The sequence below is a fragment of the Trichoderma gamsii genome, assembly GCF_001481775.2.
Source record: "Trichoderma gamsii strain T6085 chromosome Unknown Scaffold_11.2, whole genome shotgun sequence".
Classification (NCBI taxonomy): Eukaryota; Fungi; Ascomycota; class Sordariomycetes; order Hypocreales; family Hypocreaceae; genus Trichoderma; species Trichoderma gamsii.
This window is the reverse complement of record NW_020171348.1, coordinates 470,153-496,519: the sequence shown is the minus strand read 5'-3', so window position 1 is coordinate 496,519 and position 26,367 is coordinate 470,153. Positions and strand designations below refer to the sequence as shown.

At 48.0% G+C, this 26,367-nt stretch overlaps 8 protein-coding genes across 8 annotated transcripts; 4 read left to right on the top strand and 4 right to left on the bottom strand.

Moving 5' to 3' along the window:
• Nucleotides 1–416: 416 nt before the first annotated feature.
• On the bottom strand, nucleotides 417–6,825 carry TGAM01_v204062 (hypothetical protein; the record flags this gene model as incomplete). The annotated part of the gene is made up of 2 exons (XM_024549339.1): nucleotides 417–4,989; nucleotides 5,048–6,825. 2 exons carry the CDS (start codon nucleotides 6,823–6,825, stop codon nucleotides 417–419), a joined length of 6,351 nt encoding a protein of 2,116 aa, XP_024405924.1.
• A 1,425-nt stretch (nucleotides 6,826–8,250) lies between these two features.
• Nucleotides 8,251–9,353, top strand: TGAM01_v204061 (hypothetical protein; the record flags this gene model as incomplete). Its single annotated transcript, XM_018800611.1, has 2 exons — nucleotides 8,251–8,368; nucleotides 8,419–9,353. The coding sequence occupies 2 exons, from the start codon at nucleotides 8,251–8,253 to the stop codon at nucleotides 9,351–9,353; spliced, it is 1,053 nt and encodes a 350-aa protein (XP_018666076.1).
• Nucleotides 9,354–9,444: 91 nt separating this feature from the next.
• On the bottom strand, nucleotides 9,445–10,356 carry TGAM01_v204060 (short chain dehydrogenase; the record flags this gene model as incomplete). The annotated part of the gene is made up of 1 exon (XM_018800610.1): nucleotides 9,445–10,356. One exon carries the CDS (start codon nucleotides 10,354–10,356, stop codon nucleotides 9,445–9,447), a length of 912 nt encoding a protein of 303 aa, XP_018666075.1.
• A 1,911-nt stretch (nucleotides 10,357–12,267) lies between these two features.
• TGAM01_v204059 (hypothetical protein) lies at nucleotides 12,268–13,290 on the top strand (the record flags this gene model as incomplete). The annotated part of the gene is made up of 1 exon (XM_018800609.1): nucleotides 12,268–13,290. One exon carries the CDS (start codon nucleotides 12,268–12,270, stop codon nucleotides 13,288–13,290), a length of 1,023 nt encoding a protein of 340 aa, XP_018666074.1.
• A 937-nt stretch (nucleotides 13,291–14,227) lies between these two features.
• Nucleotides 14,228–15,307, top strand: TGAM01_v204058 (STIP1 likey and U-box containing protein 1; the record flags this gene model as incomplete). The annotated part of the gene is made up of 3 exons (XM_018800608.1): nucleotides 14,228–14,328; nucleotides 14,525–15,074; nucleotides 15,134–15,307. 3 exons carry the CDS (start codon nucleotides 14,228–14,230, stop codon nucleotides 15,305–15,307), a joined length of 825 nt encoding a protein of 274 aa, XP_018666073.1.
• A 982-nt stretch (nucleotides 15,308–16,289) lies between these two features.
• On the bottom strand, nucleotides 16,290–18,253 carry TGAM01_v204057 (hypothetical protein; the record flags this gene model as incomplete). The annotated part of the gene is made up of 2 exons (XM_018800607.1): nucleotides 16,290–17,432; nucleotides 17,498–18,253. The coding sequence occupies 2 exons, from the start codon at nucleotides 18,251–18,253 to the stop codon at nucleotides 16,290–16,292; spliced, it is 1,899 nt and encodes a 632-aa protein (XP_018666072.1).
• Nucleotides 18,254–21,288: 3,035 nt separating this feature from the next.
• On the bottom strand, nucleotides 21,289–23,328 carry TGAM01_v204056 (hypothetical protein; the record flags this gene model as incomplete). Its single annotated transcript, XM_024549338.1, has 4 exons — nucleotides 21,289–21,579; nucleotides 21,844–22,589; nucleotides 22,905–22,969; nucleotides 23,024–23,328. The coding sequence occupies 4 exons, from the start codon at nucleotides 23,326–23,328 to the stop codon at nucleotides 21,289–21,291; spliced, it is 1,407 nt and encodes a 468-aa protein (XP_024405923.1).
• Nucleotides 23,329–24,814: 1,486 nt separating this feature from the next.
• TGAM01_v204055 (hypothetical protein) lies at nucleotides 24,815–26,014 on the top strand (the record flags this gene model as incomplete). Its single annotated transcript, XM_018800605.2, has 1 exon — nucleotides 24,815–26,014. The coding sequence occupies one exon, from the start codon at nucleotides 24,815–24,817 to the stop codon at nucleotides 26,012–26,014; it is 1,200 nt and encodes a 399-aa protein (XP_018666070.2).
• Between the last annotated feature and the right edge of the window lie 353 nt (nucleotides 26,015–26,367).

The following is a 26,367-nucleotide window of genomic DNA, read 5'->3' as shown; positions in this document are numbered from 1 at the left end:
TAATTAAAGATTAGAATTTTTGGATGTCTTGCCTGGCATGTCCCTTTCGGGAGCTGTTGACTTCTGATTTGGCCCCTTGCCACTTATCTTTTACCAGAATGAATACCGAGTGGATTGAACGTTGTTGTACGTACTTGAAATCATATTCTGAGCTTTCTGAATGAGAATTCTTGAGCGTCATGCAGTCTACTAACACTCACAGAGCAGAGCCGATATAGTACGATGGACTTTCGCTGACTTGTACACGATTTTAAAACCCGTGGCTCTCTAGGTTACACTCCATGATCAATGTCAGCTACAGAAAAAGGAACAAACACTCAGGTTCAATAATATCAATTCAGCATCTATTGAACGCCAAAAAGTCATAAAAGGAGTAGTGCTCATCATAGATGTTATTTCGTAATCTGTTAGAGCCTTTACTTCTTTTTCTCAAACAGCTCTAGAATATCTCGGTTACCACACGCAGCAGCCACATCGATTGCTGTTTGTTGAGCATCGTCTTCCATCATTGGATCAAGGCCCATCTCCAAAAGCTCTTGGAACCGCTCAACATCTCCTCTCGCAGCAGCGTGTAGCAGCCCTCTGCCTTTATTATCTCTCACAAAGAAGTCACCTCCCAACTTTTCCAGCAAGGGTTTGACATGTTGTCCCGTAGGTCTATGTACCTCTTCCAGAATCCAAGAATCTTCAAGGGTCTTAGAATGATCATAAAACGAAAATAATGCTGTCTCGCCACGATTGTTGCGAGCGTTTATGTCGATGCCGCATTCAGCTAGAGCCTTAAAGAAGGTACGTAAGCCTGCAACGGCAATACCTTTACCTAGTTTATGTAGCATGGTGTCTCCTCTCTTGCTGATAATCATAGGGTCTGCACCGGCGTCCAGTAACATTTGTGCCTCACCAACTTCATGTCTTTCGACGGCGCGGATCATGGCATAGTGTAAAGGAGTTTCACCATGACAATTTCCTTGGTTCAACAGTTTGGGTGCATTTTGTAAGGTATAAGCAAAGAATTTCGCGCGTACGATGGGCTCGATCTCCTTTTCTCCAACGAGCATGTAATGCAGAACATTGTGGCCAAAGTTGTCTTGAGCTGTCAAGTCTGCACCCAAAGACAGTAGTCTCTGAAATGAGTGAACGTGCTCTTCGAGTAGATTCGCGGCTTTGGCATGTGACCCGAGTATGTGGTCTGGGCCTCTGGTACTTTCGCATACCATGTGAAGAAGAGTGCGTCCTTTCGCATCCCGGTGGTGAACATCCAAGCCTGGGAACTCGAGGAATGTATCCGCTATATAGCCATTTAAGAGGACTTCATGCAAAAGGGTACACTCCACATAGCCCTCTGGCACTTGTGCGGAAGAGTTGATTGCCGCTGAGAAATCTGACTTCCTTTCCACCGGTATAACCGCCTTCAAGAATTTTGCAAACGGATCGGCACCATGGTCTAGTAAAACTTGAACGATCTCCATTGCTTTTGTAGCATCTTGATAACTTTTCTCTGATGGGCTGTAATGCGGCCACAGCTTGCTGGCGGCATGATAGAGCGGATATTCTTCATGAGGCTCTATAGTCTTATTCTGAGACCCATCATCTGTCTCGAGCGGCAACTTATCTCGACGTGTATTTGGATCCAAGTCTCCCGATAGAAGTGCGCGAAGCACTTCCGCATTGCGAGAGTCAATTGCAGCAAAAATAGAATCTACCACCACAACCGCGCCGTGCTCGATAAGAAATTTAATCATATCAGCGTCGTGTCGTGCATACGAGAGACAACTCTGGCCTTTGTTATCAACTGCGTTGACGTCCGCTCCTCTTTGAACCAACATCTTGGCTGCGTCCCAATTGTAAGGACTAGGAACTCTACGGCCTCCTTGAAGAGCCATATGTAATGGAGTCTGGCCCTTTTCATTACGCATGCTGATATCGGCACCCATATCAAGCAGATATGGCAGTGCTTGGTGGACATGCCACCAGTGATAACCTCGCGCAACGTGAAACAGAGCACATTCGCCCGAAGAGTCGTTTTCGGCGATATCCACTGCGTAAATTTCAACTAGTAGCCTCACAATGTCCATATTGGGTGACGCTCGCTGAACTGCAACTAGGATAAAAGGTGTGAGTTGAGAAGTTGCGCCGTCTCTCTTTGCGTGCCATAATCCAGGTCGTGTTGTGTCTCCGAAAGCATGCCAGTCACCCTTGCTTAAAACCAGCTCCATTTCACGAGACGCTAAGCTTTCAAAGACAGATACCAAGCCAAGGCGTATGAGATGATATAAGGTCAAGTGTTTATCTTCCATGGAGATTGGGAGGAAGCTAACCCCTAACTGAGATATTTCGTCGATAAGGTGGTACTCCCTCTGCGCCAAACACCAAGTGAGAACTTTTGCTGATACCGTCTCGTATTCACCTTGACTCTTGGTAATATGAGATTTTAACAGTCTCAAAGCTTGCACTGAACCCTGTTTTCGATATTGGTGCATGGTTTCAGATAGTCTCGCGAGATCATCATCGTATTCGTCGGCCTCTAAGCTGGGCGATCCTTTCCTAAGGACACGCATCAAACAACCAGCCGTATAGTCTTTGTTCTGTGTTATAGCTCTTTGAATAATGCTACCCTGGTAAGTTCCACTCCCACTCTCTATGAGAGAACAATCAGCTCCAGAGTCAATCAGCATATCCATTATTTCTTCAAGCCTTGCTGTGTTGTGTAACCGTAAGTCGAGAGCTTCGCGGTGAGATGAGCTGGACCCGGCGCCAAGCAAAAGTTCAGAAAACCTCCAACAATGCATAAGGCTCATTTTTCGAAAGCTTTGGACTGATTGGTGTTTATTTTGGATATCAATTTCTTCTTCAAACTCAAGACAAGCTTCAAAGATGTTGCCCAATTTAACATCAGCTCCGGCGTCAAGAAGAAGTCTAACAGTTTCTGGCCTTCCTGACATGATTGCATAGAACAGAGGCGTGATAACGTTCCCACCATCCAGCATTTGAGCATTTACTCCCACTGTTGCGTCTGATTTCGTAGCCGTCTTGTTCAGAGCGATGCCTTCAACTCCCCCTAGTGGTATCGAAGTTGATGTATTGTTTTGTTTGCTCTGGATTGCACTCAAAAGTAGACCAACTATATTACTCTCTTTGGATAGTGCGGCGAGATGGAGTGGTGTTAGTCCTTCATGCGTATAAACCAGAGGATTTGCACCAGCATCAATGAGCTGCTTTGAGAATGCCTCACTTCGAGTAGCAGCTATATGCAGAGGTGTGATCCCATTATTATCAGGGACATTGAGATTTTTAACCCGTGACATGACAAAACTCAGTGGCATAAGTTCACTTTCAACGGGCACTCCTGGTTCAACATTTTCAGGGGCTGCGCATAGAATATGCAGCGGCGTGCGTCCAGCGTGATTTCTTTGATCTAGATCCAAGCCGAGATCAACGAGCTTTCTCCACAGCGGAATCAGTTTATAGCCCCCTCTGTAGAAGTCGTGGATGTCGTAACGCGAAGCAAGTGTATGAAGCAAGTTATTTCCCTTATAATCGACAGCGTTGATGTCAAGATTTAAGTTGATCAAGAAATCGAGTCTTGACATATTGAGCTGTTTCGACCCTCCGTACGGTTCCGTCGCTGTGTAAAGCTTGACTGCCTTATGAAGAGCAGTTTCGCCTTGGTAGTTGCGCTGAGACGGTGAAAGTCCTCGGTCAAGCAGAATTGTAAACTCTTTGTGCGAGTCTCCCTCAAATAGTTCGCTACGGTGGGCGAGAAGGCGAAAGAGAAGATTATTGCCGTCTCTATCCACTTCATGAATATCAGCACCAGCGTTTTGAAATAACTCGATAACTTCAGACAACGTCCAGTTGACGTTGTGAAGGCAAAGCAGCGGGGTAAGCCCTTCGTGGTTCTTTGCATTTGGATTTACGCCTCTTTCAAGCAATATTCTGAGAACATCCGTGTCTGTCATGTACTGTTGCATGAAAATATGTAGCGGGTTGTTGCCTTGTTTGTCCACAATGTTGCAGTCTGGTCCATATTCTAGGAATTTCTTCACAATGTCCTTTGTATATATCCTCAGCAGAGAGTGAAGAGGTGTCTCTCCATGTGGTGTCACCGCATTGATATTTGCATGCCCTTCCTCAATTAGCAGCACCATCGAATCGATTGACGACCATCTGTCGTTAGACATAATGTGAAGGGGCGTTTGGCCGTATTGATTGACAGCATTTGCATCGGCTCCAGCCTCAATTAGTAACCGCACGAAAACAGGAGACCCAGCCGCGACATGCAAACATGTTCCATCTGATCTAGTTCGGAAGTTGATATCAGCTCCAGCCTCTCTCAATAGCGCAAATATTGCTCGTTCCTCTTCTCTATAATCTTTCACGAGATAAAGAACGTCCGTATGAGCGAAGAGCGCACGGAAGCAATTCAATTCCGTGGAATTATCCTCTTCGTCTGTCCGATGAATAGCCCCGTCACTTCCAGTAGTGTAGCGGACGGTAGGGAGTGCGCCGGCTTGCAGAAGAATTGCCACCAGCTTGGTCTGTAGTTCCCTACAAGCTGTGTATAACAACGTTTTGCCTTCGACAATTGCATTGACATCTACTCCCGGATGCTGGAGAAGCCTCGAAACGACTGCTGGTGATCTTGATTCCGCTGCCCACACCAATGCTCGATGCACAAGATCAAGATTATCTCCAATAAATGGCAGAAACGCTTCCACTGCCTCCAAATGACCATTGCAGGCAAACATTAGCGGCGTCTCCCCAAATACTGAATAGTAAAAGGAAGCAAGCCATTTGCCATCCATAGTTTTCTGTGTCAGAGGGTCGACGCCGGCCTTTAATAATGCCGTTACAGCCGCTGAGTGGTTGCTGTAAGCTGCCCTATGCAGAGGTTTGATTCCGGTGACATTATCTGGCACATCTGGATCCGCGCCGGCGTCCACCAAGACGGAGATGACTTTTGCGTGTCCTTCCACAGCAGCCCACCAGCTAAAGTTTCGAGATTGTTAGAAACGTTGGCAAGAACGAGACTGAAAGAGACACTTACACTGGTGTTCTATCGTAAAAGTCGCGCCCATTTACATCAAAATCCGCTAATAGCTCTTTGGTATATGATATCAGCCCGGTTTTAGCAGCAACGTGGAGCTGCGTAACTCTTTTGGCTCCTAGGCCTCTGCCAGGCCACCTCATCTGGAGCCATCCCGCCAAGTTATTTCCCTGCTCGAACAGCTGATGAAGCCTGGCGTTGATTTCGGTCTGGTCTTGGCCAGCAGCCTCCGACTTCACGATATGCAGGTGCCAATTGTTGACTGCATACTCAAACAGCGGATGTTTAAGCCTCAACTGGACTTCTTCGTCGGATACTTTGCTTGTACCCGTTCCTGGTCCATAGTTACTGACAAGGCCCCAGTCTCTCCAGTACCTACGCCCAACATCGTCACGGGTATCGATTAGTATTGTATCTAGGCACCCAGATTGTAGATAGAGGAGACATTGAAGCGCAAGCTGAGCATGTGTCGACCCCAGTTCTAGCACAGGATATCCTGTAGGATGACTCTCATCTGATCGGGTGGTTCCTTTGAGATACTCAGTGAAAGAATGGTGAATCACTGAGATTGTCTCATCAGGCAAGATTTCCAAGAGTGGCCCACAGGCAGCCCTAATAAGTTCTTTGGTGGCTTTTATGTCTCGCACGGCACCGTCAGGACGGCTGACCCTAATCATTTCAGCAAGTTCAAGCAGCCTCAGTGGACGAGTAGCGTGGGTGACGGCCTGTAAGATGAGACGCTGAATAACCTCTGGCACCCCGGACCTTGTGGCATGTTCATTGAGTAAATCGGTATACAAGCTGTTCAAGTCTGAAGGAAGCTTCGAAAGCACTGTAGCGATATTTGCTCCTGGCTCGATAAAAGCATCCATGGCCAGCTTGGCGTAGAGAAAGAGGCCATTTGCCCGGCCTGGCACGGCTTTCGCAATAGTATCCCAGTCAGCTTTTGGGATATCAGACTTTGCTAAGACGAAATGAACATATGTTGAGATATCCATATCAACCAAGGTTTCCTGTAACCGAACTTGTAGGCCATGGATCAGTCTCAGAGGCACTTCGACACTAGGAACTGGGCGACTGGTGATCAAAACTTTGACTGTCTTTGGCCGCCAGTGTCCCAGCTTTCCAAGTATCTGTATGAACTCTTCATGACCTCGATCTATTTCATCGAGTGCATCAGCGACACAGAAGACCTTATCAGGCAAGCTAGCAAAGGCTAGACGCAAGTGCTTCCACAAATCCTCCATCGAAATACTATCAAGAGACCGACCCGCTTCTACATAAGCTTTAAGCTGTTTCTGCAGAGGCGGACTGTAACTCAACATTTGGTCAAACCAATCTCGCAAGAGAGCTCGAGGCTCGTGATTTGCATCAATGATTTGGCGGAAGAAGAAGAATAGCACAGGACACGTTGGGTTTGACTGGGTAAGTTCATGGATCAATTTTGCCGCCATGACTGATTTGCCTGATCCTGGTATCCCTTTGATCCAGAGCAGTCCATGGTCATCGCTGTGCAGCCATTTTTGATACGCATCACTCGAGGTGAGCCAGGCCCCTGTACCAGCAACATGGGAGGATATATGCTTGCGGTATTCTCCTCCAGCGATATCATATGCAGTTGGCTGCAGCCAATCTCGGATTTTCTCGATGACATCGGGAAGTTCCGGTAGTATTTGTTCTGGGTTGTAGTCGCTGATGTCGTCGCGGCCGATTAAAACAGCATCGGCGTCATCATCACTGGCGTTACTTTCACGGTTATTTGTCTGGATTGGTCTCATGGTGCTGGTATCGTGGAGGTGATTAGAGCTCCGGTGCTAGTAGATTGGTGATAGAGTTGATGAGCTTCAAAAGAGAGCGAGAAACTAGGCCATCCTGAAGATTAAGTTTATAGGAGATAGATTCCAGCATCCTACTGCGGGGTAGCTGACGCTGTTTTACCTATTTTTGAGGCTCAACTCACGACCGAAATCTAGGACTTGCATTGAGTCGGTGAGGCGAAACAACTGCCTAAACCTGATCCACCCCAACAGCTTATCTATACCAGTTTCAGCGAACGTCGCCTAATGATTGGGTCACTCTAAGGCTTGATGCTGACGTTATTTGCTGTCAGAGTCATAAACTCATATGTAAGTATAGCTCTAGCGCCAAGACATTGCGCGCAGATGTTTTGTGGCGAATATCATTCTTGGGTTGAGAGAAGAATTAATCATTTCATCTGAGACGTGCAAACATTAAACAGCCTCTAGTTGCCAAAGAGCCAGTTGTTGATCTCAATTGCCCTAAACTTTACTCTTGTATTGTAGTTTAGTAATCAGCGTTCAGGCCAGTAGGGTACGAGATACGTTCATGTTTCCAATCCAATGTGCCTCTTGAACGGCGTGTGAGTGAAGCTGTTAATAGACAATTTGATTCATTTTTTGAGATCATATTGTAGAAGAGAAATGTATTATGTCTAGACATGGACAGATAAGCAATTGGTAGTTTAGGTAAAAATAGAAGAAAACGGGAAGCAAACTGGAAAGAACTAAAGGAAGCGAAAAAGACAAGGCTTTGTACTAGCATTAAAACGCCCATTGGTTAAACCCATTGTATCATCAATTTGAGGATGGATTATTAAGGCAGCGGCTTGATAAGCTTATAAGCTTAATAAACATCTCTACGGAATAAATGATTTGTAGAAACGTTCGCCTATAATACCGAATCCTACGGTGAGCGGGAAAATTATGTAATTCCAAGACCACACCGGGCAGCGAATCCAGTGTCAAGGTTCATGACGCCATACACTGCTTCTCTATTGTTGGAAATAGGTACATGTTTGGCGAGCTATCGAGATTATATCGTGCATGGCGTGCGGCATGCTTTGGTGAGCAAAGTTACACTCTTTCGCTCGAAGTTAAGATTAAGAAATAGTAATACTTGCCGTGATTATTAAATGCGCCTGCGGAATTAGTATCTGCGGAATTAGTATGACGTGAAGTAACTCTGTTATATATAAAGATACTAATTGTTCACTTAAGTGTAGATGTGGAATCATCTTTATTGATTAATCAACAATCTGGAACATACAACTGCTTCCTTTATACGTACACGACTATCAACATAAATATCGAGAGGGCCCCATCAAAACTCGTTTAACAAACACCTTCAAATTCAACAGACACCTTCCAAAGAATCCTACTGAGAAACTGTTACAATCTCGAGCCATGGCAGAACAAAAAGCACTATTAGTTACAGGACCCGGAGATCGAATTGTGTTGGGAACCAGACATATACCAACCCCAGGACCAAAAGAAGTTCTAGTAAAGGTAGCAATTGCAGGATGTAAGTGTCTTGATACTCTAGCTTTTTGCAATCACCATTGACTTGGCTAGTGAACCCCCATGACCAGCTAGTGCGTGATTTGGGATATTTCATCGGCAACAACGTGCCTGCACCTATCGGCATAGATATCGTTGGAACAGTCCATGCCGTTGGAAAGGATGTCGACAACTTCAAAGTTGGTGACCTGGTATTCGGAAATGGGGACCCTTTTGATGGAGATTACATGGCCACGCAAGAATACGCGCTGATGGATATCGATTTCTTGGGACATGTGCCCTCATCGATCACACAAGACGAGGCTGCCACCCTGCCTTTGAACGCACTCACAATGTACATTGCTCTTTTTGATGCATCCACACATGGTATTCCCTCTCCTCTGACTCCAGCCGGAAAGTCGTTCGACTATAAGAATACGCCACTTGTCATCCTCGGAGGTGGCTCCAACTGTGGGAAATTTGCTATCCAGCTTGCCAAATGGGCCGGCTTTGGCACCATCGTTGCAATCGCTGGGAAAACCAAAGCTGATTATCTTGTCGAGCTCGGTGCTACACATATTATTGACAGAACATTGACCGACGATCAAATCGAGTCCGAGGTGCGAAAGATTGTGGGAGATGATCTTTTGCATGTTTGCACTGCCGTTTTAGCAAAGGATCAGACATTGGGTGTTCGCCTTCTGTCTAACAGCAAGAAAGGGATTCTTGTTCCAGTGACTAAGGGTGCAGTCGATGAATCAAAATTGGGCGACAAAAAGGCTGGATATGAGGTGCGCGGATTCCTCTGTCGCCCGCATGCAGAGGATAAACGTGAGCTGGCAACGGTCTTCTGGAAATCTTTCCCAGATCTTATCGAAAAGGGAATTCTCAGGCCAACTCCTTATGAAGTAGTCAAGGGCTTGGATGCAAACAAGATCAACGAGATTCTTGATGCATATGGTCAGTCCAAGGGACCAACTAGGCCAAACATTCATGTAAGCGGCGCTTAGATAGATCGCTTCAGATAAAAATAAATCAACGCTATTATTAACAGATCTTCTATTTATAATGGATAAAATGACCGTTTCTAATCGAACGTCATCAAACATCCGCCAGAATACTCATAGGGTGAACTTTCAAATACTTCTCCATTCCCATTCGGCGATAAAAGTTGACTTTATTGTGATCAACTACCAAAGCAGCCGCTTCTACACCGTCCATGACAGGATCAGCAAACATTCTAAAGGGCTTCTTTCCTCTTGGAATGTCTGACAGCTCCGCTAGTGTATCAGCCACCATAGACGGATCAGCATCAGGCGGGCACACATTAATCGTGCCTGTCATGGTGTCTTCTCCCATGCCTTTCGTGGGGCCGTCTTCATACTCTGCTGCGATGTTTGCAAACGCGGGCTTTGCAGCATCCGCGAAATGGTTGGTGCCCTTTGTAAAGACACCGGGGGACACTAGAGTTGTTTCAATTCCCCAAGGCGTCAATTCGTGAGCGTATGCTTGTGCAAGATTATCTTGTGCGGCTTTGGCGGCGAAATATGGTCCGATCATGGGAGACTTGCCGCCATACGTCGAGCTGCTGCAAACCCAGATCAAATGTCCAGAGCGTGCCTTGCGCATATGAGGAAGTGCTGCCTGATTCAGCCTCTGGCATCCGACGACATTGACATCATATTGATCAAGCAGTTGCTTTGGGCTAAAGCTTTCAGACGGGCCCCAACACATATGGCCGGCGTTGTGGATCACAGCATCAATCCGTCCGGTAGATCCGATGACGGTATTCACAGCTGCATCAACAGAGTCCTGAGACAGAAGATCTAGAGGCACAGCTCGGAGATCTACCTTGTACTCTTTTGCATATTTTGAGATGTCGTCTTCATGTTGCTTGGTGTCACCGTTGTGTGAGTACATACCCGCAAAGACGGTGTGACCTCTTTTGGCGATGGCACGGGCTGCCAGAGCTCCGAAACCAGTTGAAGCTCCTGAAATGAGATATACAGACATTTTTAGAACTGGTGATATAAATTACGTATAAGTGAAGAATTTGAATGCGGACAGTTGAGATTGTAATCGGATATCTGATTGTGGTTGGGAAACATTGTCAATCAAGCTCATCGAACAATCGCATTTATACACTTTGCTACTATACGTGAATGCGACTCTATTGATTCATCTTTCGGAGGATCAAACAACATTCACAACGATATACCGAGATACCTATTCCCGAGTACATGGCGGAAGGTGATCGGGATAAGGCCCTGTCGGAAATAAAGTTAAACCGCAACTCGAACCGCCGAGTCATAGTTTCAGCTTCAAAAGTGGCTCACAACATTAGTCAGGCTTGCGAATTCGGGGTTAGGCGTTATCATCATGATTAAGCAAAGCGTTCCTATTACCTCTTTTGTACTGCCAAGCTTTTAGAGTAATAGAGTTATAGATCTAGTGGATAATCATTTGAGAGCCTATTGCTTTTATTGGTATTATCACAGTGGGTTGTTTGGGATAGCTGTTCTAGCAACTAGGCCATTTACAGTATTGATGCTAAAGGGTATTTCTCAAGCTAGGGATAGCTGTTACTTTGGCGACTGAGGTATGGTATGGAGCTACGGAGCATGAGCTGGATGTATAGCTAGCCTCGTTGCTTCATTTCAATATTGTCGATAGAGTGGCGAGGCGTTGTCAATAGTCATTGAAGTTGGGAAATGGGTCTTATTGAAGTAACTACAGCTATATTAGATATATTATTGAGATAGAAAGTACCTGGTAGTCGCCCTTATTATCGACTGAGAGGCGCTAGCCGAAGCCACTCATTTCTCTTTTCCGACGTCACGCATGTGCAGTATATTAGATATTAAACTTGTGACTGCAAAAACATGTAAATATTATCACAAAAAAAGAATTTAAGTCAATGCCATTAGGAGACATGGCATGCGTGTCCTTGGCATTAGCCAGCTCGCGTCTCGGAGTTAACAATCTCCACCTTGATTGGACGATAGCATTGGGTATCAAGAGAGAATGAAGTGCCAGATCCTTGTATATCACAGGTTAATCACACTGCAAGAATAGCAACGGGTCGTTTAATCCACACTGCAAAGCAAAGCAATAGCCGGTTGAAAGTGAGCGTATTGCTGGTGCTATTGAGGGTCAACTTTACGTTACCTTTTCTTCCTTATACAGGTCTTTGACTATGCGTTTTTTCATAGTGCATGACATCATAAAGGTTCCTCCAGAGATGAAATATTCCCGCACCTTGCCTTGTTTGCTACAAATGTAACATCGTTATAGTATTTGCAGCAGCACCCTGGCTCGTAGCTCTGCCGCAACCATCGTAGTACCTCATTGGCTTCCTAGGTATCGCTGTAAAATTCTGCCTATCTGCCGTCATGCAAGCAGTGTACAAAGGGTAAATTAGCTAGAAAGAGGAACGGAAGAACGGGGCGAGCTACTGCGCTATGGGATTGATGCAGATACCGCTTTGAGACCACAACCCGGACTTTGCGCTCTTTCGTAGAGAAAAGACGATCGCCCCACTAGCTATTGAAAATCCCGATTTACAACCATAGTTGGAGCCCTGCCGCTTTTTGCAATCATCTCCTCGGATATATCGCTTATTCAGCATATCCAACATATGGGACATCCTCTTTCTCAGCCCTGATATGGACCTATCTTCGGAATTTCCGCCCCTCAAAGAAATCCATTTCCGATTGACTGTGACCTTGAAGCGCATTATGGATCTGATGTTGTATTCGCGGGTGCAACACTCGATGACACCACTGTGAAAGCCCACATATATAATGTACGGCTTGGCCTCGTCCTTCACATCATTATACCATTTCACTTCGCTTCATTTTACTCTTCATCCTCGACTGAATACCCTCTAACTTACCAGACTTCATACACTCAACCACCATCACAATGTCTCTCCCCAAGACTTACAAGGCCATGGTCACGCTCGAGGCCAACAAGCCCTTCACTTTACAAGAGCTCCCCCTAAAGCTCCCCGAAGCCGGACAAGTCCTCGTCAAAGTCCTTGCCTGCGGCGTCTGCCTGTCCGATGTCTTCATTATCAACGGCCACATGGGCACCACCTACCCGCGCGTCACTGGCCACGAGATTGTCGGCGACGTCGTCGCCGTCGGTGAAAACGTAACCCGCGTCTCTGTCGGCGAGCGTGTCGGCGGTCCCTGGCACGGCGGCCACGATGGAACTTGCCGCGCCTGCCAGCACTCACAGTTCCAGTTCTGCAGCAACCAAAAGGTCAACGGAGTCAGCTTCGACGGCGGATATGCCGAATACGTGCTTCTGCGAGCTGAGGCCGCGGTGCGCGTGCCCAAGGAAGTCGACCCCGCGGAAGTTGCTCCGTTTTTGTGTGCTGGTGTTACTGTTTTCAACGGGATGCGCAAGCTGCGTGTTGAGCAAGGAGGACTTGTGGCTGTGAATGGACTGGGAGGATTGGGTCACTTGGCGGTGCAATACGCCAGCAAGATGGGATACGAGGTTGTCGCCATTTCATCCGGAGACGACAAAGAGGCGCTGGCCAAGGAGCTCGGAGCCAACCACTACATCAACGCCAAGAAAGCGGATGCTGTCGCCGAGATTCTCAAGCTGGGCGGCGCCGACATGATTGTCCAGACGGCTCCCAACCCCGAGACCATCAGCAAGCTCGTCAAGGCTCTGGGACCCGGCGGCAAGCTGCTCAACCTCTGTGTTGTTGGAGAGGTCCCCATTGACACGGCCACTCTGGTTTCCAAGGGCGCGAGTGTTCACGGCTGGCCGAGCGGACACGCAAGTGATAGTGAAGATGCGATTCGATTTGCACTTACACACGGTGTTCGCTGCATGATTCAGAGATATCCGCTTGAGGAGGCGCAGCAGGCGGTGGACGATTTAATTGCCGGAAAGCCTCGGTTCAGGAATGTGTTGGTGATGAACCAGTGAGCTGGGCGGATGAGTTGATAGCTATATTCATTGTTATATAGCTTGTAGTATGAGAGGAACTAGTTAGCTACGTATATGTAGCTAGAGGTTATGGATGGATTACTAGACAGACTAGAGGCGTCATACAATAGTCTAAAATGAGAACAACACCGCATTGTGGCGACAATCCACCGGGTGTCCCTGTACATCACGAAACATGCTGTGCACAACAAGTTCAACTTGTGTTTCCTGTGACACTAACTGAACCAGTGCATCGCAGCGAGTTCACTACAATCATTGTTGTTCAAATAAATATGAACATTTGATAAAAAGACAGGTAAAAAGAACACCTCAGGTCCTCCTTCCCTTTAAACGCCATTCTCGAATGTTCCATCCCCCAGCATTAAAAATCCGCCGTAAATTCCGCTCCGGCGCTTGCCCCGCCACTGAAATCCAGGGTCCTTCCGCTTTGAATCTGCTACCGATTCCATTTCGGACATCCGACCAAAACATCACCAGCCTGTCACAATCGTAGCCTCTTTTTTTTCCTCCTGTCCTTCTCCATCGCACCCTTTCTATTATCCTCTCCTTTCTCCATTATTTCCATATCGTGTTCAGAGCTACGATAAGCTCAAGTTTTCACCTTTTCCAACGTCTGTAAAATATTCCCTTTAATAGTACATATCTATCCCTATTGCCTACTTCTTCCCACGTCCCGCCTCTCACGTCGCATCGGGCGCCACACCACTTTTCTTATCCAAAGTGATACATCAGCGTGCCGTACAATAAATACACAAAAAGTACACAATTTCACAGCCTTTTTTTTTGGGCGGAGCAGTAGGGCCGTCGAAATCCCTCGGCTGGGCATATTTCTGTACCTAAACTGCTCATTTCTAGCAAACCACCTTTCCCGCTTCATTCATCGTCTATAGCGTCATCGCCATCAATTACCGCCACCATGTCCAGGTCAACGCAACTGTCCCTGCAGCTCAAGGAAGAAGGCAATCGGTTGTTCCAGGCGGGCAACTTTATCGGCGCAGATGGCCTCTACTCCAAGGCGTAAGCTCTCTCTCCCACCAGACCGGAAACCGGGAAAAGGTGTCCAGCACTCCAGCTACAGCGACTGCTATCTCTGCTACTTCACAATTACACATTTATATGTATGTAGCCTGGCTATCATGTTGAGCTACGGCTGGACTGCTGGATAACCTCCCTCAAAGGAAACCCGTCCCGCATAAATCTCACATACATACAGCATCATCGCCGACCCCCAAAACCCAGCGCTCTACACCAACCGCGCCATGGCCCGCCTCAAGCTCGGCCATTGGGAATCCGTCATCGCCGACTGTCAGACCTGCCTCGGCCTCGCCCCCGAAAACATGAAGGCCCACTACTATCTCTCCCAAGCACAGCTCTCCATTGGCGACTTTGACAGCGCCCTCACAAACGCCCTGGCCGCGCACAAGATTTGCGCAACCACGAATGACAAGTCGCTCGGCGCAATCACGAACATTGTCCTGCGCTGCAAAAAGGATCGCTGGGAGGATAGGGAGAAGAAGAGGCTGCGGCAGGAGCGGGAGCTGGAGGAGGAGATGCTGGAGATGCTGGCTAGGGATCGCGACGTCATGCTCAAGGTGGAAAGCGATGAGACTGAGCGGAGTATCATTGAGGAGGAAGCGAATGAGAAGATGAAGGCTCTCAGGAACGTCTTTGAAAACGCCAGAGAACAGAACCTGAAGCGACGTGAAGTGCCTGATTGGGCGATTGACGATATCAGCTTCGCCATCATGGTTGATCCCGTCGTGGTAAGTGATACTCTACTAGATTTTGGGGGTTTTCCCTTTCTAATGTTATCAAATGATAGACAAAAACTGGCAAGTCTTACGAACGTGCCACCATCATGGAGCATCTCCGCCGCCATCCTTCTGATCCTCTCACCCGCGAACCGCTCAGCGTCGCCGAGCTTCGGCCCAACCTCTCGTTGCGCCAGGCCTGCGCAGACTTTTTGGAAGAAAACGGCTGGGCTGTGGACTGGTAGTTCCTCTCACGCTCTCTGACTTACATATCTTGATCTCCACGTCTTTGACAGCGAGCGACTTTCTCTTCGACTAGCGACGTAGTAGCCGCGGTTTTCCCTTGATGAAAAATTGATTATTGATGTTATTCAAGAGATATAAAGAATCTTTGATAATTTGCTTGCTCATGGCTTCATTATATTATAGCTGGGCGTGGCATGGAATCGATGTGCTAGGCATCGCACGGCGTTTCAGGAGTTTCTACACAAAAGGGCTTCTACATTCTTTAGCAGTGTAGAATCAAATTGCCTTACAATAGATGCGTCACTATTGATTGTAGGATGAATACTGATGTTACTGGTGCTGGTGTTTTTTAGACGCATTTGGCAATTGCATACTACATATCCACAGTTATCTTGATACATCAAATGGACTGGCTGCGTTGTTGAGACACAGCTAGAGTCATGAATAACTTTTACCAAAAGAAAAAAAAAGAACCTGATAGTGAAACAGAAACCCAAATCATATACATCGTGTATTGCTGTCCAAGCGCAAAGCTCATCACGAGCCATTTTCCCCTTTTCTAAACCACTATATACAAAAGACATAATGCCTTGCCATCATTTATTTGTATTGCACAAGTACGTTGCCGCCACCGCTGCTTCTTCTCATCTTTACACGTCCAGAGCTAAAAAAGAAAAACGCATACATCTCTAGTGATCTTCACCTAGCTCGCGCACAGTTAAGGAGAGGGTATCGTCCCGTCATGACCATCCGTTTTCAAATCAAACCAACAGCTTGCTTCTAAAGCGTAACATCATTGAATAGTGAATGAGTGTGAGACCAGCAAAAATTATGAATGAGGCCGTCATGGATAAAATGGCATAATGAACAAGCAACGTAAGCCACTGAAAAATTGAAATTTCCTCAAACAAAGACCAAAAAACGCCGACCGAATGCAAGATATTATCATCGCTTCACCGGTTGTGACCTGCACTTTCTTATCTAGACGAAAGCTGGGGGTGGAGGGTGGCCAACTCCTCCTCCACCTCCACCTGCCGCTGGATCAGGCGACCCTCCAGGCGATGTTCCGTGAGATGCTCCTGGCGAGCGATCCGGTGATCTTTCACTGCCTTCGGCGCTGGGTTCCTTGACAAGCCCTACGCGTTCCTCTTCAGAAGGCTGGGGTGTCCGCCGGAAGACCCTGTTGAAAGAGAACTGACGGCGTGTCCCGTGAGGTGGTGGGGTCGGAGCGAGGAAATGGGGTGCGCTGCCGGATTCGGCGCCGCGATACTCGGTGTCGGTGTTTGCGTGGCCAAAGTACATGTGCTCGCGGGTCGGGCCATAGTAAGCACCGGCTTCGTCATCGGGCTTTTGCTGGGGTAGCGTAATATGCTTCAGAGCGAGCGGATGCATCGGACTGGGGATCTTGTCGGTACCATACTGCGCCTCTTCATCCTCGTCCAGTTCGCTGACGCTGAGAACGTGATGCTGGTTGTGGCCTCGACGGCCACGGATTGTTCCTGCTATGCTGGAGAAGACACCGGGAGAGCGTTCATGTTCTGCGAGCTCTGCTTCGGTAGGGAAATGGGACATGCCCAGCGGCGGATGAGGAGTTCTCGGCGGGGCTGGAGAAGGGGGGACCGGCGTTGAAATCCTGGTCGACCTGGTGTGCATACTAGACGCAATAGTTCGTCTTCGCCTTATGCCGTCCCACTCGTACATCGGCTGGCCGTCTTCGCTGATGGGAGCCATGCTCTCGGCCATCTTCTCTTCATGAAGACGCCTGAGCTCCTCGGCTTCCATCCTCAGTCGTGCGTTGGAAATGCGCCTGATAATAGCAGCTGCGCCGCGGATTGCGTCAGCTTTGGGTTCCGTCTCGGGCTGCGCCTGTTCGGCAATGGTGTGAATCTGGTCGAGATCGCCATTGAATACGGCAGCGTCGGGGACATCCTTGGCAGACTTGGAGAGCTGTAGCAGGACCACGCCGGAGCAAATAGTAAGGAAACCCAGCACAACGGTAACAATAGATTGTGCGGTGCCCTTGAAACCTTGGAATAAAACTGCAGACGTAATGATGGTTGTGCTAGTAAAATAGACATAGTATGTGGGTGTAACAATGGCGGCGTTGAAGAGATTGAGGGCTTTCTAGAATCCGATCTCGGTTAGTTTGTCATTTCGCTATTGTTTCATAGATGATCATGAAAGCTCACGTTGAGGAAGATAATTTCGGTAAGCAGAGTGCCCACAACGAAAACAAGCAGCACCCACAAGAACCACTGCTTGTATTCCGGCTGCCCGCTGGCCCATGCGATAATGGCGGCGCCCAGACCCTGGGTCGACACGACACTCAAACCCCCAATCCAGCTGCAGATGGAGATGTAGACCAGCATATTCTTCTTACCATATTTTGGCCCGACGAAGAAGGCGACTATGACGGACCCGACAATGATGACGCCCGTGTAGGATAAAAAGCCCGGTGTGATGACGTACTTTTGCATCTCTTCGATGTTGGCGACGGAGGATTCCTGCGGTGCGTTCATGACGATGACGACCGACCCCACGATGCAGAGAAAGCATGCCACTTTGCCGACCAGGCTGAGTCGCTCCTTGAGGAAGATGGCAGACAGGACGGTGGTGATGACGACGGAGAGCGCACCGAGCGGTGTGACCAGGATGGCATCGGTGAAGGCGTATGCGACAAAGTTGCAGACCTCGCCAATGATCATGAGAATCATGCCCGCCCACCAGTAGGCGTTTTTGAGGTAGCTGTAGCCTTCGCCGGCAGCTTCGTTGTACTTTGTGTTTGCCTTCAGCAGGCCGACCTTTTTGAGGACGAAGGACGTTCCAATAAAGAGACCCGAGCCAATCGCCAGGCCAATGCCGATGGCCTTGTAGTATCCCGGCCGCACAGAGCCTTCGCCTCCCGGCACGATGCCAGCTCGTGGGAAGAGGAAATCATCGTCCATGGCGGATGTCGACTGGCAGCCCTAGAGAGGGCGAGTCGAGGGGAGCGTAGGAGAGGATGCGAGAGAGAGGTGAGAATGTCGGTTTCTATTTTCGAGCTGAATACATGGGCGAGCTACGGGATCGACGGAAGGGAAGAGTATAGTTTGTGGGAGCGATTGACGATGCGACGGGACGATCCAAGTGGCGGTAAAACGAGGCTGAGGACCGGGCACCAATCGAGAGGATGGCGTTAAAGATAGGGTTCGGCCGTGGAAAAGGATAATGTCGGGGTTGAAGCGTAAAATAAAAAAGACCAAGAACCCAAAGGAAAATCGTCGAGAAAGCAGCGAAGGGTTATGCTAAAAAGAACTTGACAAGAAGAGAAGAGGGCTGCAAGGCCTAGGAACAGGAATAGGTATAGGAAAGGGAGCTACGCAGCAGGGTGTTGTTGGAGATGCGGGCTGAGACGGCGAGTGGCCGCGAAGGGGCTCAACTGCAACGTGCACACTTTGGAGATTGAGCGTGTTGGCCCAGCCCACTTGGCATCATCCACTAAAAGCAGGCTGGGGAAGACGCTAACAGGGAGCTAGAGCTGCTGGGCTGGGCGCTATAAGGGGGCCCCTGGGCGGGCGGCGAGAGCGTGTGACAGCGATCAAGGCCACTGCTGAGGCCACTGCTGAGGCCACTGCTACGGCCGAGAGGACAGCGGCAGCATAAGCAGCAGTTGATGGCGAGCCGCATGCATGTGAGATGAGATGCTGAGAGACACCGGGCAAGTAAGCTAATCTTGTCCCTGCAGATGGATTCAAGTCGGCAAATGCACTCAATAGCAGTTTGTTTTTTTGCTTGTCGAGTTAGGAAGTAGCAAGGCCGCAATTACTGCGAGCGTATTGTCTTCCAATTTGCGTGTCTATAAATAATCTGCACACAACGCCACTCACTCGAAATACGCGTACGGGGCAACGAGTCAACCAACGACGAAATCTGTTACACTGGAGCCAACTTCAAGCAGAGAGTTGCAGTACTACCTCCAGCGACTTCACGCAGTTCTTGTATTTCCCAATGGAGTATTTTCTGTGCTTCCGATTATGTAAGTGAGCGATAAAGCCATTCAGGTTTCTAGATCAAATGCAAAAACTGCTACTCCATCTGCGGGCAATGCTTAGCTGTGCCCGCAGGTACCTCCTCCTGGTACGAATACGACGAGGGGTCCCCCTGCTCTTGAAGAGGCCGGAATCTGGTTTAGAGAGGCTGGGGTGCGAGGAAAGATCAGCACCGGCTGACGCAACGGCTACGAAATGCATCCATCCCAGCACAGCCTCGCTGTGGCTTCCTCGTACCGGCAAGCATCATGACGCCTTTTTGGGCCTTTTGGGACTGGACTGGGGACTGCTACAGACGATAACCCACCAATGGCTTCGACAATACCAGAGATTGCTAGAGGCGACGAAGAATGCGCATTCGATTCTTGCATTTGCCAAGCCTCGGTTAGCCCATTGCACGTTCGTTTCGCCCGGTCCGTCCATCCTTTCCACTGTCCTCTTCATCGTCTTTTCTTCTGCACTCCGTACCCATCTATTGATTCCATCCACTGATCTGGTTTGCCGAGTCCCCAAAAACGCTGCTGCTAATTTTATCCATGTCCAGTTTTTAAAGCCCTAGCCTAGCGCCAAGCGCCCCTGCATCCTGGGCACGTCTCAATGTCACCTTGCAGTCGTTATTGTAAAGGCTCCTTGTCTTTATTAGCAGACAAGATTCAATCGTCTCAATGCCAATTGTTTGATACCGATATGCCTGTCATTTTTTGTTCCCGCGGGCTGCTTCTACCCATGTCCATGTATGCTTTATACAATTGGATTCCAGGGTTTCTTCTCTCAGCTGAGCTGACTGTGTCATTGCTGGAATCATTATACACCAAAAAGAACTTTTCGAACTATTGAACTTGCAGCATATGCAACTCGTTGGAACTTATGCACAGCTATTTTTGCAAATCCTTTGAATTCACACTCCGTCGCTACAGGAGGCGCTTCCTCGAACCAACAGCCCAAAAAAGCCTCGGGCAACTTGAGGCAGCCCCCACCACTAGGCCGCCCCGTAAGTTGATACGCAGGTACCTGCATCAGCGCCTACAGCTCCAATGCAGATCATGTACCCCGTAAACGCCGCGAGGCTAGAGCCGGTCCAGGGGCCGAGCTTCTGTGACGCTGATACTGCGCGCGCCGTTTCAGCTGCCCTGCGGCGTCTGTCACACAAATCAGACACAAATCATTCGATTTGATTCGCTTAGAATGGGTGCCGCGTACATGAATAGGCTACCGACTATGTTACGGAGCAGCAGTTTTTGACCCTATCAATGGTCAATGTTTGGTTTGCGATCTGCTGATCATTCTACGATTAAAACAGTCCCCGATTGGTGCGACATGTAAAAGGAGATCCTGACCACGGTTGTTTAATTGATTGCCAAAGAAAAAGTGAAATTGACAACATCGATAGAAAAGATAGACAAGTGTAGCACCTCTTTGGCAATCTTTCGAAAATTGCACAAGGGCCAGCCATAAAGATGGCTGCTATTGTTGTAAAGTACCTAGGTAGATATGTGCACTATTCCAAAGATACCTTAGGTACCCTTAGGTACCTAGTTTCTTGCCATATAGTACGAAAATAGGCTTTTTGTTCTCAGAATAAAGATCTATTTCCGTTCGATAAGCACTCATATTACCCGTACTATTTCTTTGGATAGCTAAGAATAGCGTTTTGTTCTGGGATACCGGCCGCCAATGTTATTTTTATCGAATAGTCTTACAGTTAGCTACGGTTTTAGTAAAGTGAATCTTAATAGCAGCAACTGTGTTGTGCATGTGGGTTGCATGTTCAAATACAGTGTACAGATATTTGAAAGAGGCCGTCTGTCGCGTCTGGGGCTAACAAATCATCCACATTCTTGAGAGTCCTTCAGATGGTCCAGTCAAGACCTATGACGATAAGTGCCTTTTGACTAAAATTTTTCACACAGCATCATTTCTAGTCTCGGCTCGCTATCGTCAAGATCCTCCTGTCAGGGTTGATACAGTGGCCTTAGACGAGACTTCCAGTCAACTGAATGCTCGCCTCCTCGGTAACGGATAGCATCCGCAATTGCCTCATGTTCATCAACCACAGCCCAGTCCAGTGCCGTTAGGACTCTTTCATCTTCTATTGATGGCTTGATCTTCGAAGACCCCAAAAATGCCTCGGCTGTAACCCTATTGCCAGACTTGACAGCGACGTGAAGAGGAGTACAGCCATAGTGGTCCTTTGCATTGATGTCGGCTCCAAGAGCTTCAAGCCGACGAACGTAGTTTTCAAGCTTAAAGCAAGAGCATGATCTAAATCTCCTGCTCCATAGCTCTCATCATCAGAGTCATACAAATCTGGACCAGTTTCCTCATCCCCTCCGTCATGGCCCTGAAGTTCTCTGGCCTGCCACCTTGCCAGTCGAGGCAGAATTGTTTGGCCATAAGAGTCTAAATCTCGAATCTGGCGTTTCATCGTCGCTGAGCCAAGCCAGAGGGAATGTTTTTCAGAATATAGTCAACCCAGCTGCGGACTCTCACTTGAAAGAGCCAAGTACAACGCGCTGCGCCGGAATGTGTTTAGCGTGTATATCAGCCTCAGCTCTAATGAGAAGTTCAACGCTCTTTGGCGAGCCAGGTTCCGCTGCATACATGTAATGGAGGTGCGTAGATTCTGCTTTATCTCGCAAGTTCGGCTCTGCACCCAACTCGAGCAACACGCTGACTGCTGGGCTATTTTGGAAAATTGAGGCGTAGTGCAAAGGGGTCCGGCCAAACTGATCTTCCACATCCACCTTCCCATGAAGCACTCTCATGCATTTTCGTACAAAAGCATCACTGTGCCACATTACCAAGAACTGCAGCAAGCTTCTCCCGTGTTGGTCCTTGCCGTAATTATGAACAGGCTGCTTGAGAAGGAGGTACGTTATGGATCGGTGCCCACATTCTGCCGCTATGTGAATCGGCCGTCTACCCGATGAATCTTTTAAATGATAGTTGGCTCCAGCTTGTAGCAGATATTCAGCTGCCACTTGGTTGCGATTCTCTGCTGCGACGTGGAGTGCGGTGCGCCCATCGTTGCTGGCATGGTCCAGCCAGGTCAATGGCTTCGACTCGACGAGGGAGCTGGTGCTCCTCCAATGAAACTCAGATTCCCAGTGTGCGAGCTTCCTGCCGTTGGTATCAATGGCCATGGAATCAAGTTGATACTTCAATAGGAGCGGGTTCACGATTGCTTCCAAATCCTGCTGGGCACATAATAATAACAGCTTTGCACCCTGATCGATATTCTTATTGAATATGTCTGCAAGAAGGAGTTCTAGAACTCGAGAAAGACTGTACTCCATACCATGATAAGCGTATCTCTCCAGAAGCGTTAAACGATCGTGGATCCTTGACCAGAGCCTGGGTAGGGTCGCGGGTCAGGATCTGGTCCTCCACCGACTGCCATTGCAAATAGCTCGATCGGTAGAGATATAAAACTGGAATTGGGTCACGCTCTACCCAAAATGTCTCGTAATCAATTACTGGCTGAGGTAGCTGACGGGGGCTCTCAAGTACCAGTTGTACGGCACATCCCGTCTTGCTATGACTTTGAGCGCAAGATCTTCACACAAACCTTTCAAGAATATTTGTTCAAGACATGTCATGTCATTTGCATTTGGAGTGTTGATGTCTAGATCCCTACGTTGCAGGAAGTTGATCGCAATCGGCCTCATCTCCTTCCTAGACACACACCAGTGGACAACTGCCCAGCCTTCCTTACTACGAGCATTGACGTAGGCCCTAGGGTCATCCAAAAGGCGCTGAATCAAGTCGCCATCGACACTAGCTTTGCATGCAAGACGCACGGGATTGTCTTTGCATTTCCGTGTCGAACCAAAGCTGGTTTTTTCATAGGATAAGAGGATCTCCAATGAATCTCGTCTTCCCTCGTGCATAGCCCAAGTCACGGGTAACCATCTATGACTATCCATTCCGTTGTTATCTTCTCCATGCTGGATGCTGGAGAAGGCTTTGGACAACAGCTGAGTGATCGCCATAGCGACAAAAGCCCCTATGCCGTCTCGCGAAGGTGCAGGCATTTATTCACATGTTCAGAAACGGCAACAGCAACAATGCACCGGCGTCGGCTATCGTCACCTGAGCGTGGACGATCACGCAAAGCCAAACCAAGTCTATATTCTTCGCGCGGAGATGTGATTGTTATCAATCAGAGTGGTGCTGCATCGATGAACGACCGCCAGTTGGACAAGCAAGAGCAGACACCTGCATTACCTGAGACAGTCGAGTCGGTTGTTGCAAAACTAGATCTTAAAAATGTCGAAAGTGGTGTGAAGGAACTCATTTCGTCTGCAGCTAGAAAGACGATTGTAACTCCTCCGACTGACCAGGCCGAGAACGAGGTCGCTCAGGCTTTAGTACAAACATTTAAAACCTATCTGTCATATCTGTTTATCAGTTTTCAGTTTTTGGGATATTTTGTCTATTCTATAAAAAGAAAGTATAGTTAACAATAAATATCTAGGATCAGGTTCACAAGCCTCCTCCACTGGATAACATGTAGGTGCACATAGGTCTACTTACGTCCCATATTCAAGTGGTTTCGACGGTTCTTAAGCCATAGCACCATCTGCAACACATAGGAAGTAGATATCGGTAACACCATAAAATGGCTAGTAGGCAATTTGAACTACCTCATATATTTTCGCTTGACTTTTGGGCATGCATGCGCTGTAACGTCACCGTTATCTGTGCATAATCATAGCTGCAAGAAATAATAACAATCGCCAAACACGCATCAAACAAAGTCGAAAGTTAACGGTAAAACCGTAAAAGCTCACGCGTATAGATTTTCAAGTCACCATAAAAAAGTAAGAAATTTGTCAAGATATGCTGTGCGTTCCAGACATTTCGACTCATTTAAGTACGAGACTAGCTGGTCTTTGTTCAGTACGTGTCTCTGCAAGAGCGACAAATATATACCTACCTAGGCCGACATGTATATATTGCTTTTTCCACATGCATAGGCGCCGCCCCCACGGAGTATCAAGCCTGATCAATACGCGAAAAGAGGGCACCAATGGTAGACGCGGTGGCTACATGTAGCACCAGTATCGCAACACATACAGTATACAGATCAGGCAATTAGATAAATATAAAGGCAACGATTTGGTAGAATAACACTGCTGAAACAAAGTTAAGATCTCAACGGGATGCTTAGATGCCTGAACGCCCCCCAATCAGATCTGGTAGGGCCCATTATGTATAATGTATTACTCCGCAATTGCATTCAATATGACTATGGACAGTGTAGCTGATCGGGATACTCCCTATACAAGGCACGGGACGATAGCATGGGGGCTGCTGCAGGGGCTAATTAACACATGTATTGTTCCCGAATGCTACATTATCTTATGTATAAACCATGCTGTCTTGGCCGACAGGTTTTCTGTACACAGTCCTCCAGGAGCCAGCCATGCCCATCTGCTACTCTCCTCTGACATCCTTCTTAGCCAACTCTTCTCAATGACGTGCCCATGCCAAATACTAGATCCTTTCGGCAGGCTGCCTTTGTCGGCTCTTATCGCCATTGCAAAGGACATGCCCGATCTGGCGTCTCTGCACAGCTTCCGCCTCATCTCACCTGCCTGTGCCGCTGTGTTTATGGACCCAAAGACGGGAGCCCGCATCATGGAATTGATAGCGAGAAAGAACTTGGACTATATGAACCAAAAGATCTTTGGCTACATCTGGGCACTGCTCCAAAACCCCGAATCAGAATGGCCAATAGCCCTCGGACGTCCTTTTAAGATCTCACCAATGTATGTTACTAGAAGCTGGCTCGGTTCTTCAACGCCAACAATCGAATCTACGCTTCAAATCTTGGTATTAGCCAAGACAGTCCACAACGCTGCTCATCGGTGTCTTCATACACTTTTGGAGCGCTTCACGGCGCTGCGACCATGGCGTCCAGAAAACGCCAAGTGCAATCTCAAAAGACTGCCGTTCTGGAAATATTCTCCAAACACCCCCTTCAGGCTACCTCCAGAGCGGGAAGGCCAGCTGTCCGGGATTAATCTCAAAGCGGCAGCAGGCCCGTTGGAATGGTTTGAGGAGCAGAATGTTGTCTACGGTGCCTGGCTATTTGCTCTCTACGCTGTCGTGCGCGAAACACCGGAGCCAGACATCTGGCCTCCAGCTAGATCGACAGTCAAGCATCTAAAAGCCTTGCAATTAGAGAAAAGCCTGAGGGCAATAGAGATGCCACAGGTGCTCTTGGGCAGGTCGACAACGCCAACCTCGCCCATACCACATCGACCATTATCTAACTTCTTCCCATGGGCATCTTCATGTAGCGAGACTGGCTGCTCGATAGCACCAAAGTGGTATGCAGGTTCTGAGCATCTCCATATCACCTCCAGGGGCAAGCATTTCTTAACCAACGCGCGTGAAACGCCTTGGTCAGCGATCAGAGCCGCCCCAATCTGGCCTTTCCGGGCTCTTGGTTTCTCAATATGGGGAGAGTACAGGTTCATAAACATGGGCCTGCTCACTGGCAGTTGTGATCTAGCAAATCATTTTGCCAACGCCGCCGATGTGGCAGAGTGCAGTGACTGGTACGCATGGAAGAGTGTGCTGACTCTGTCACAGCTTGAAGCGTTAAAGGACGCACAGTATGATGCATGGGTGCGGTGGCAGCAAGAGCCAGCAAACAGGGGAGTCTAATTTGACGAAGTCTAGGACAAGTTTATGTAGTAAAAATGTTTGATGGAAATTTCATATCATTCCTAGAATGCATCACTAACCTCGGGTAGCTGTGCAAGGGATACATATAAGGCATTGATTAGACATTGATAATTCAACCAGACTCTGCTCTATTGCTGGCACGTCACGCTTGCACATAGCCTTCTGTAATTTCTATTCTGTAATATTAATCATAAGAGTTCACGAGCTGGACATCGAATTACAAGGTTTCTGCTTCCGTAGTGTTCTCTAGCCATTTCCGCCGAGCTTCACCATACTTTGATAGATGTCCGAATAATAACCTATATCCATCATTTGTAAAAGTTCGACCTTCT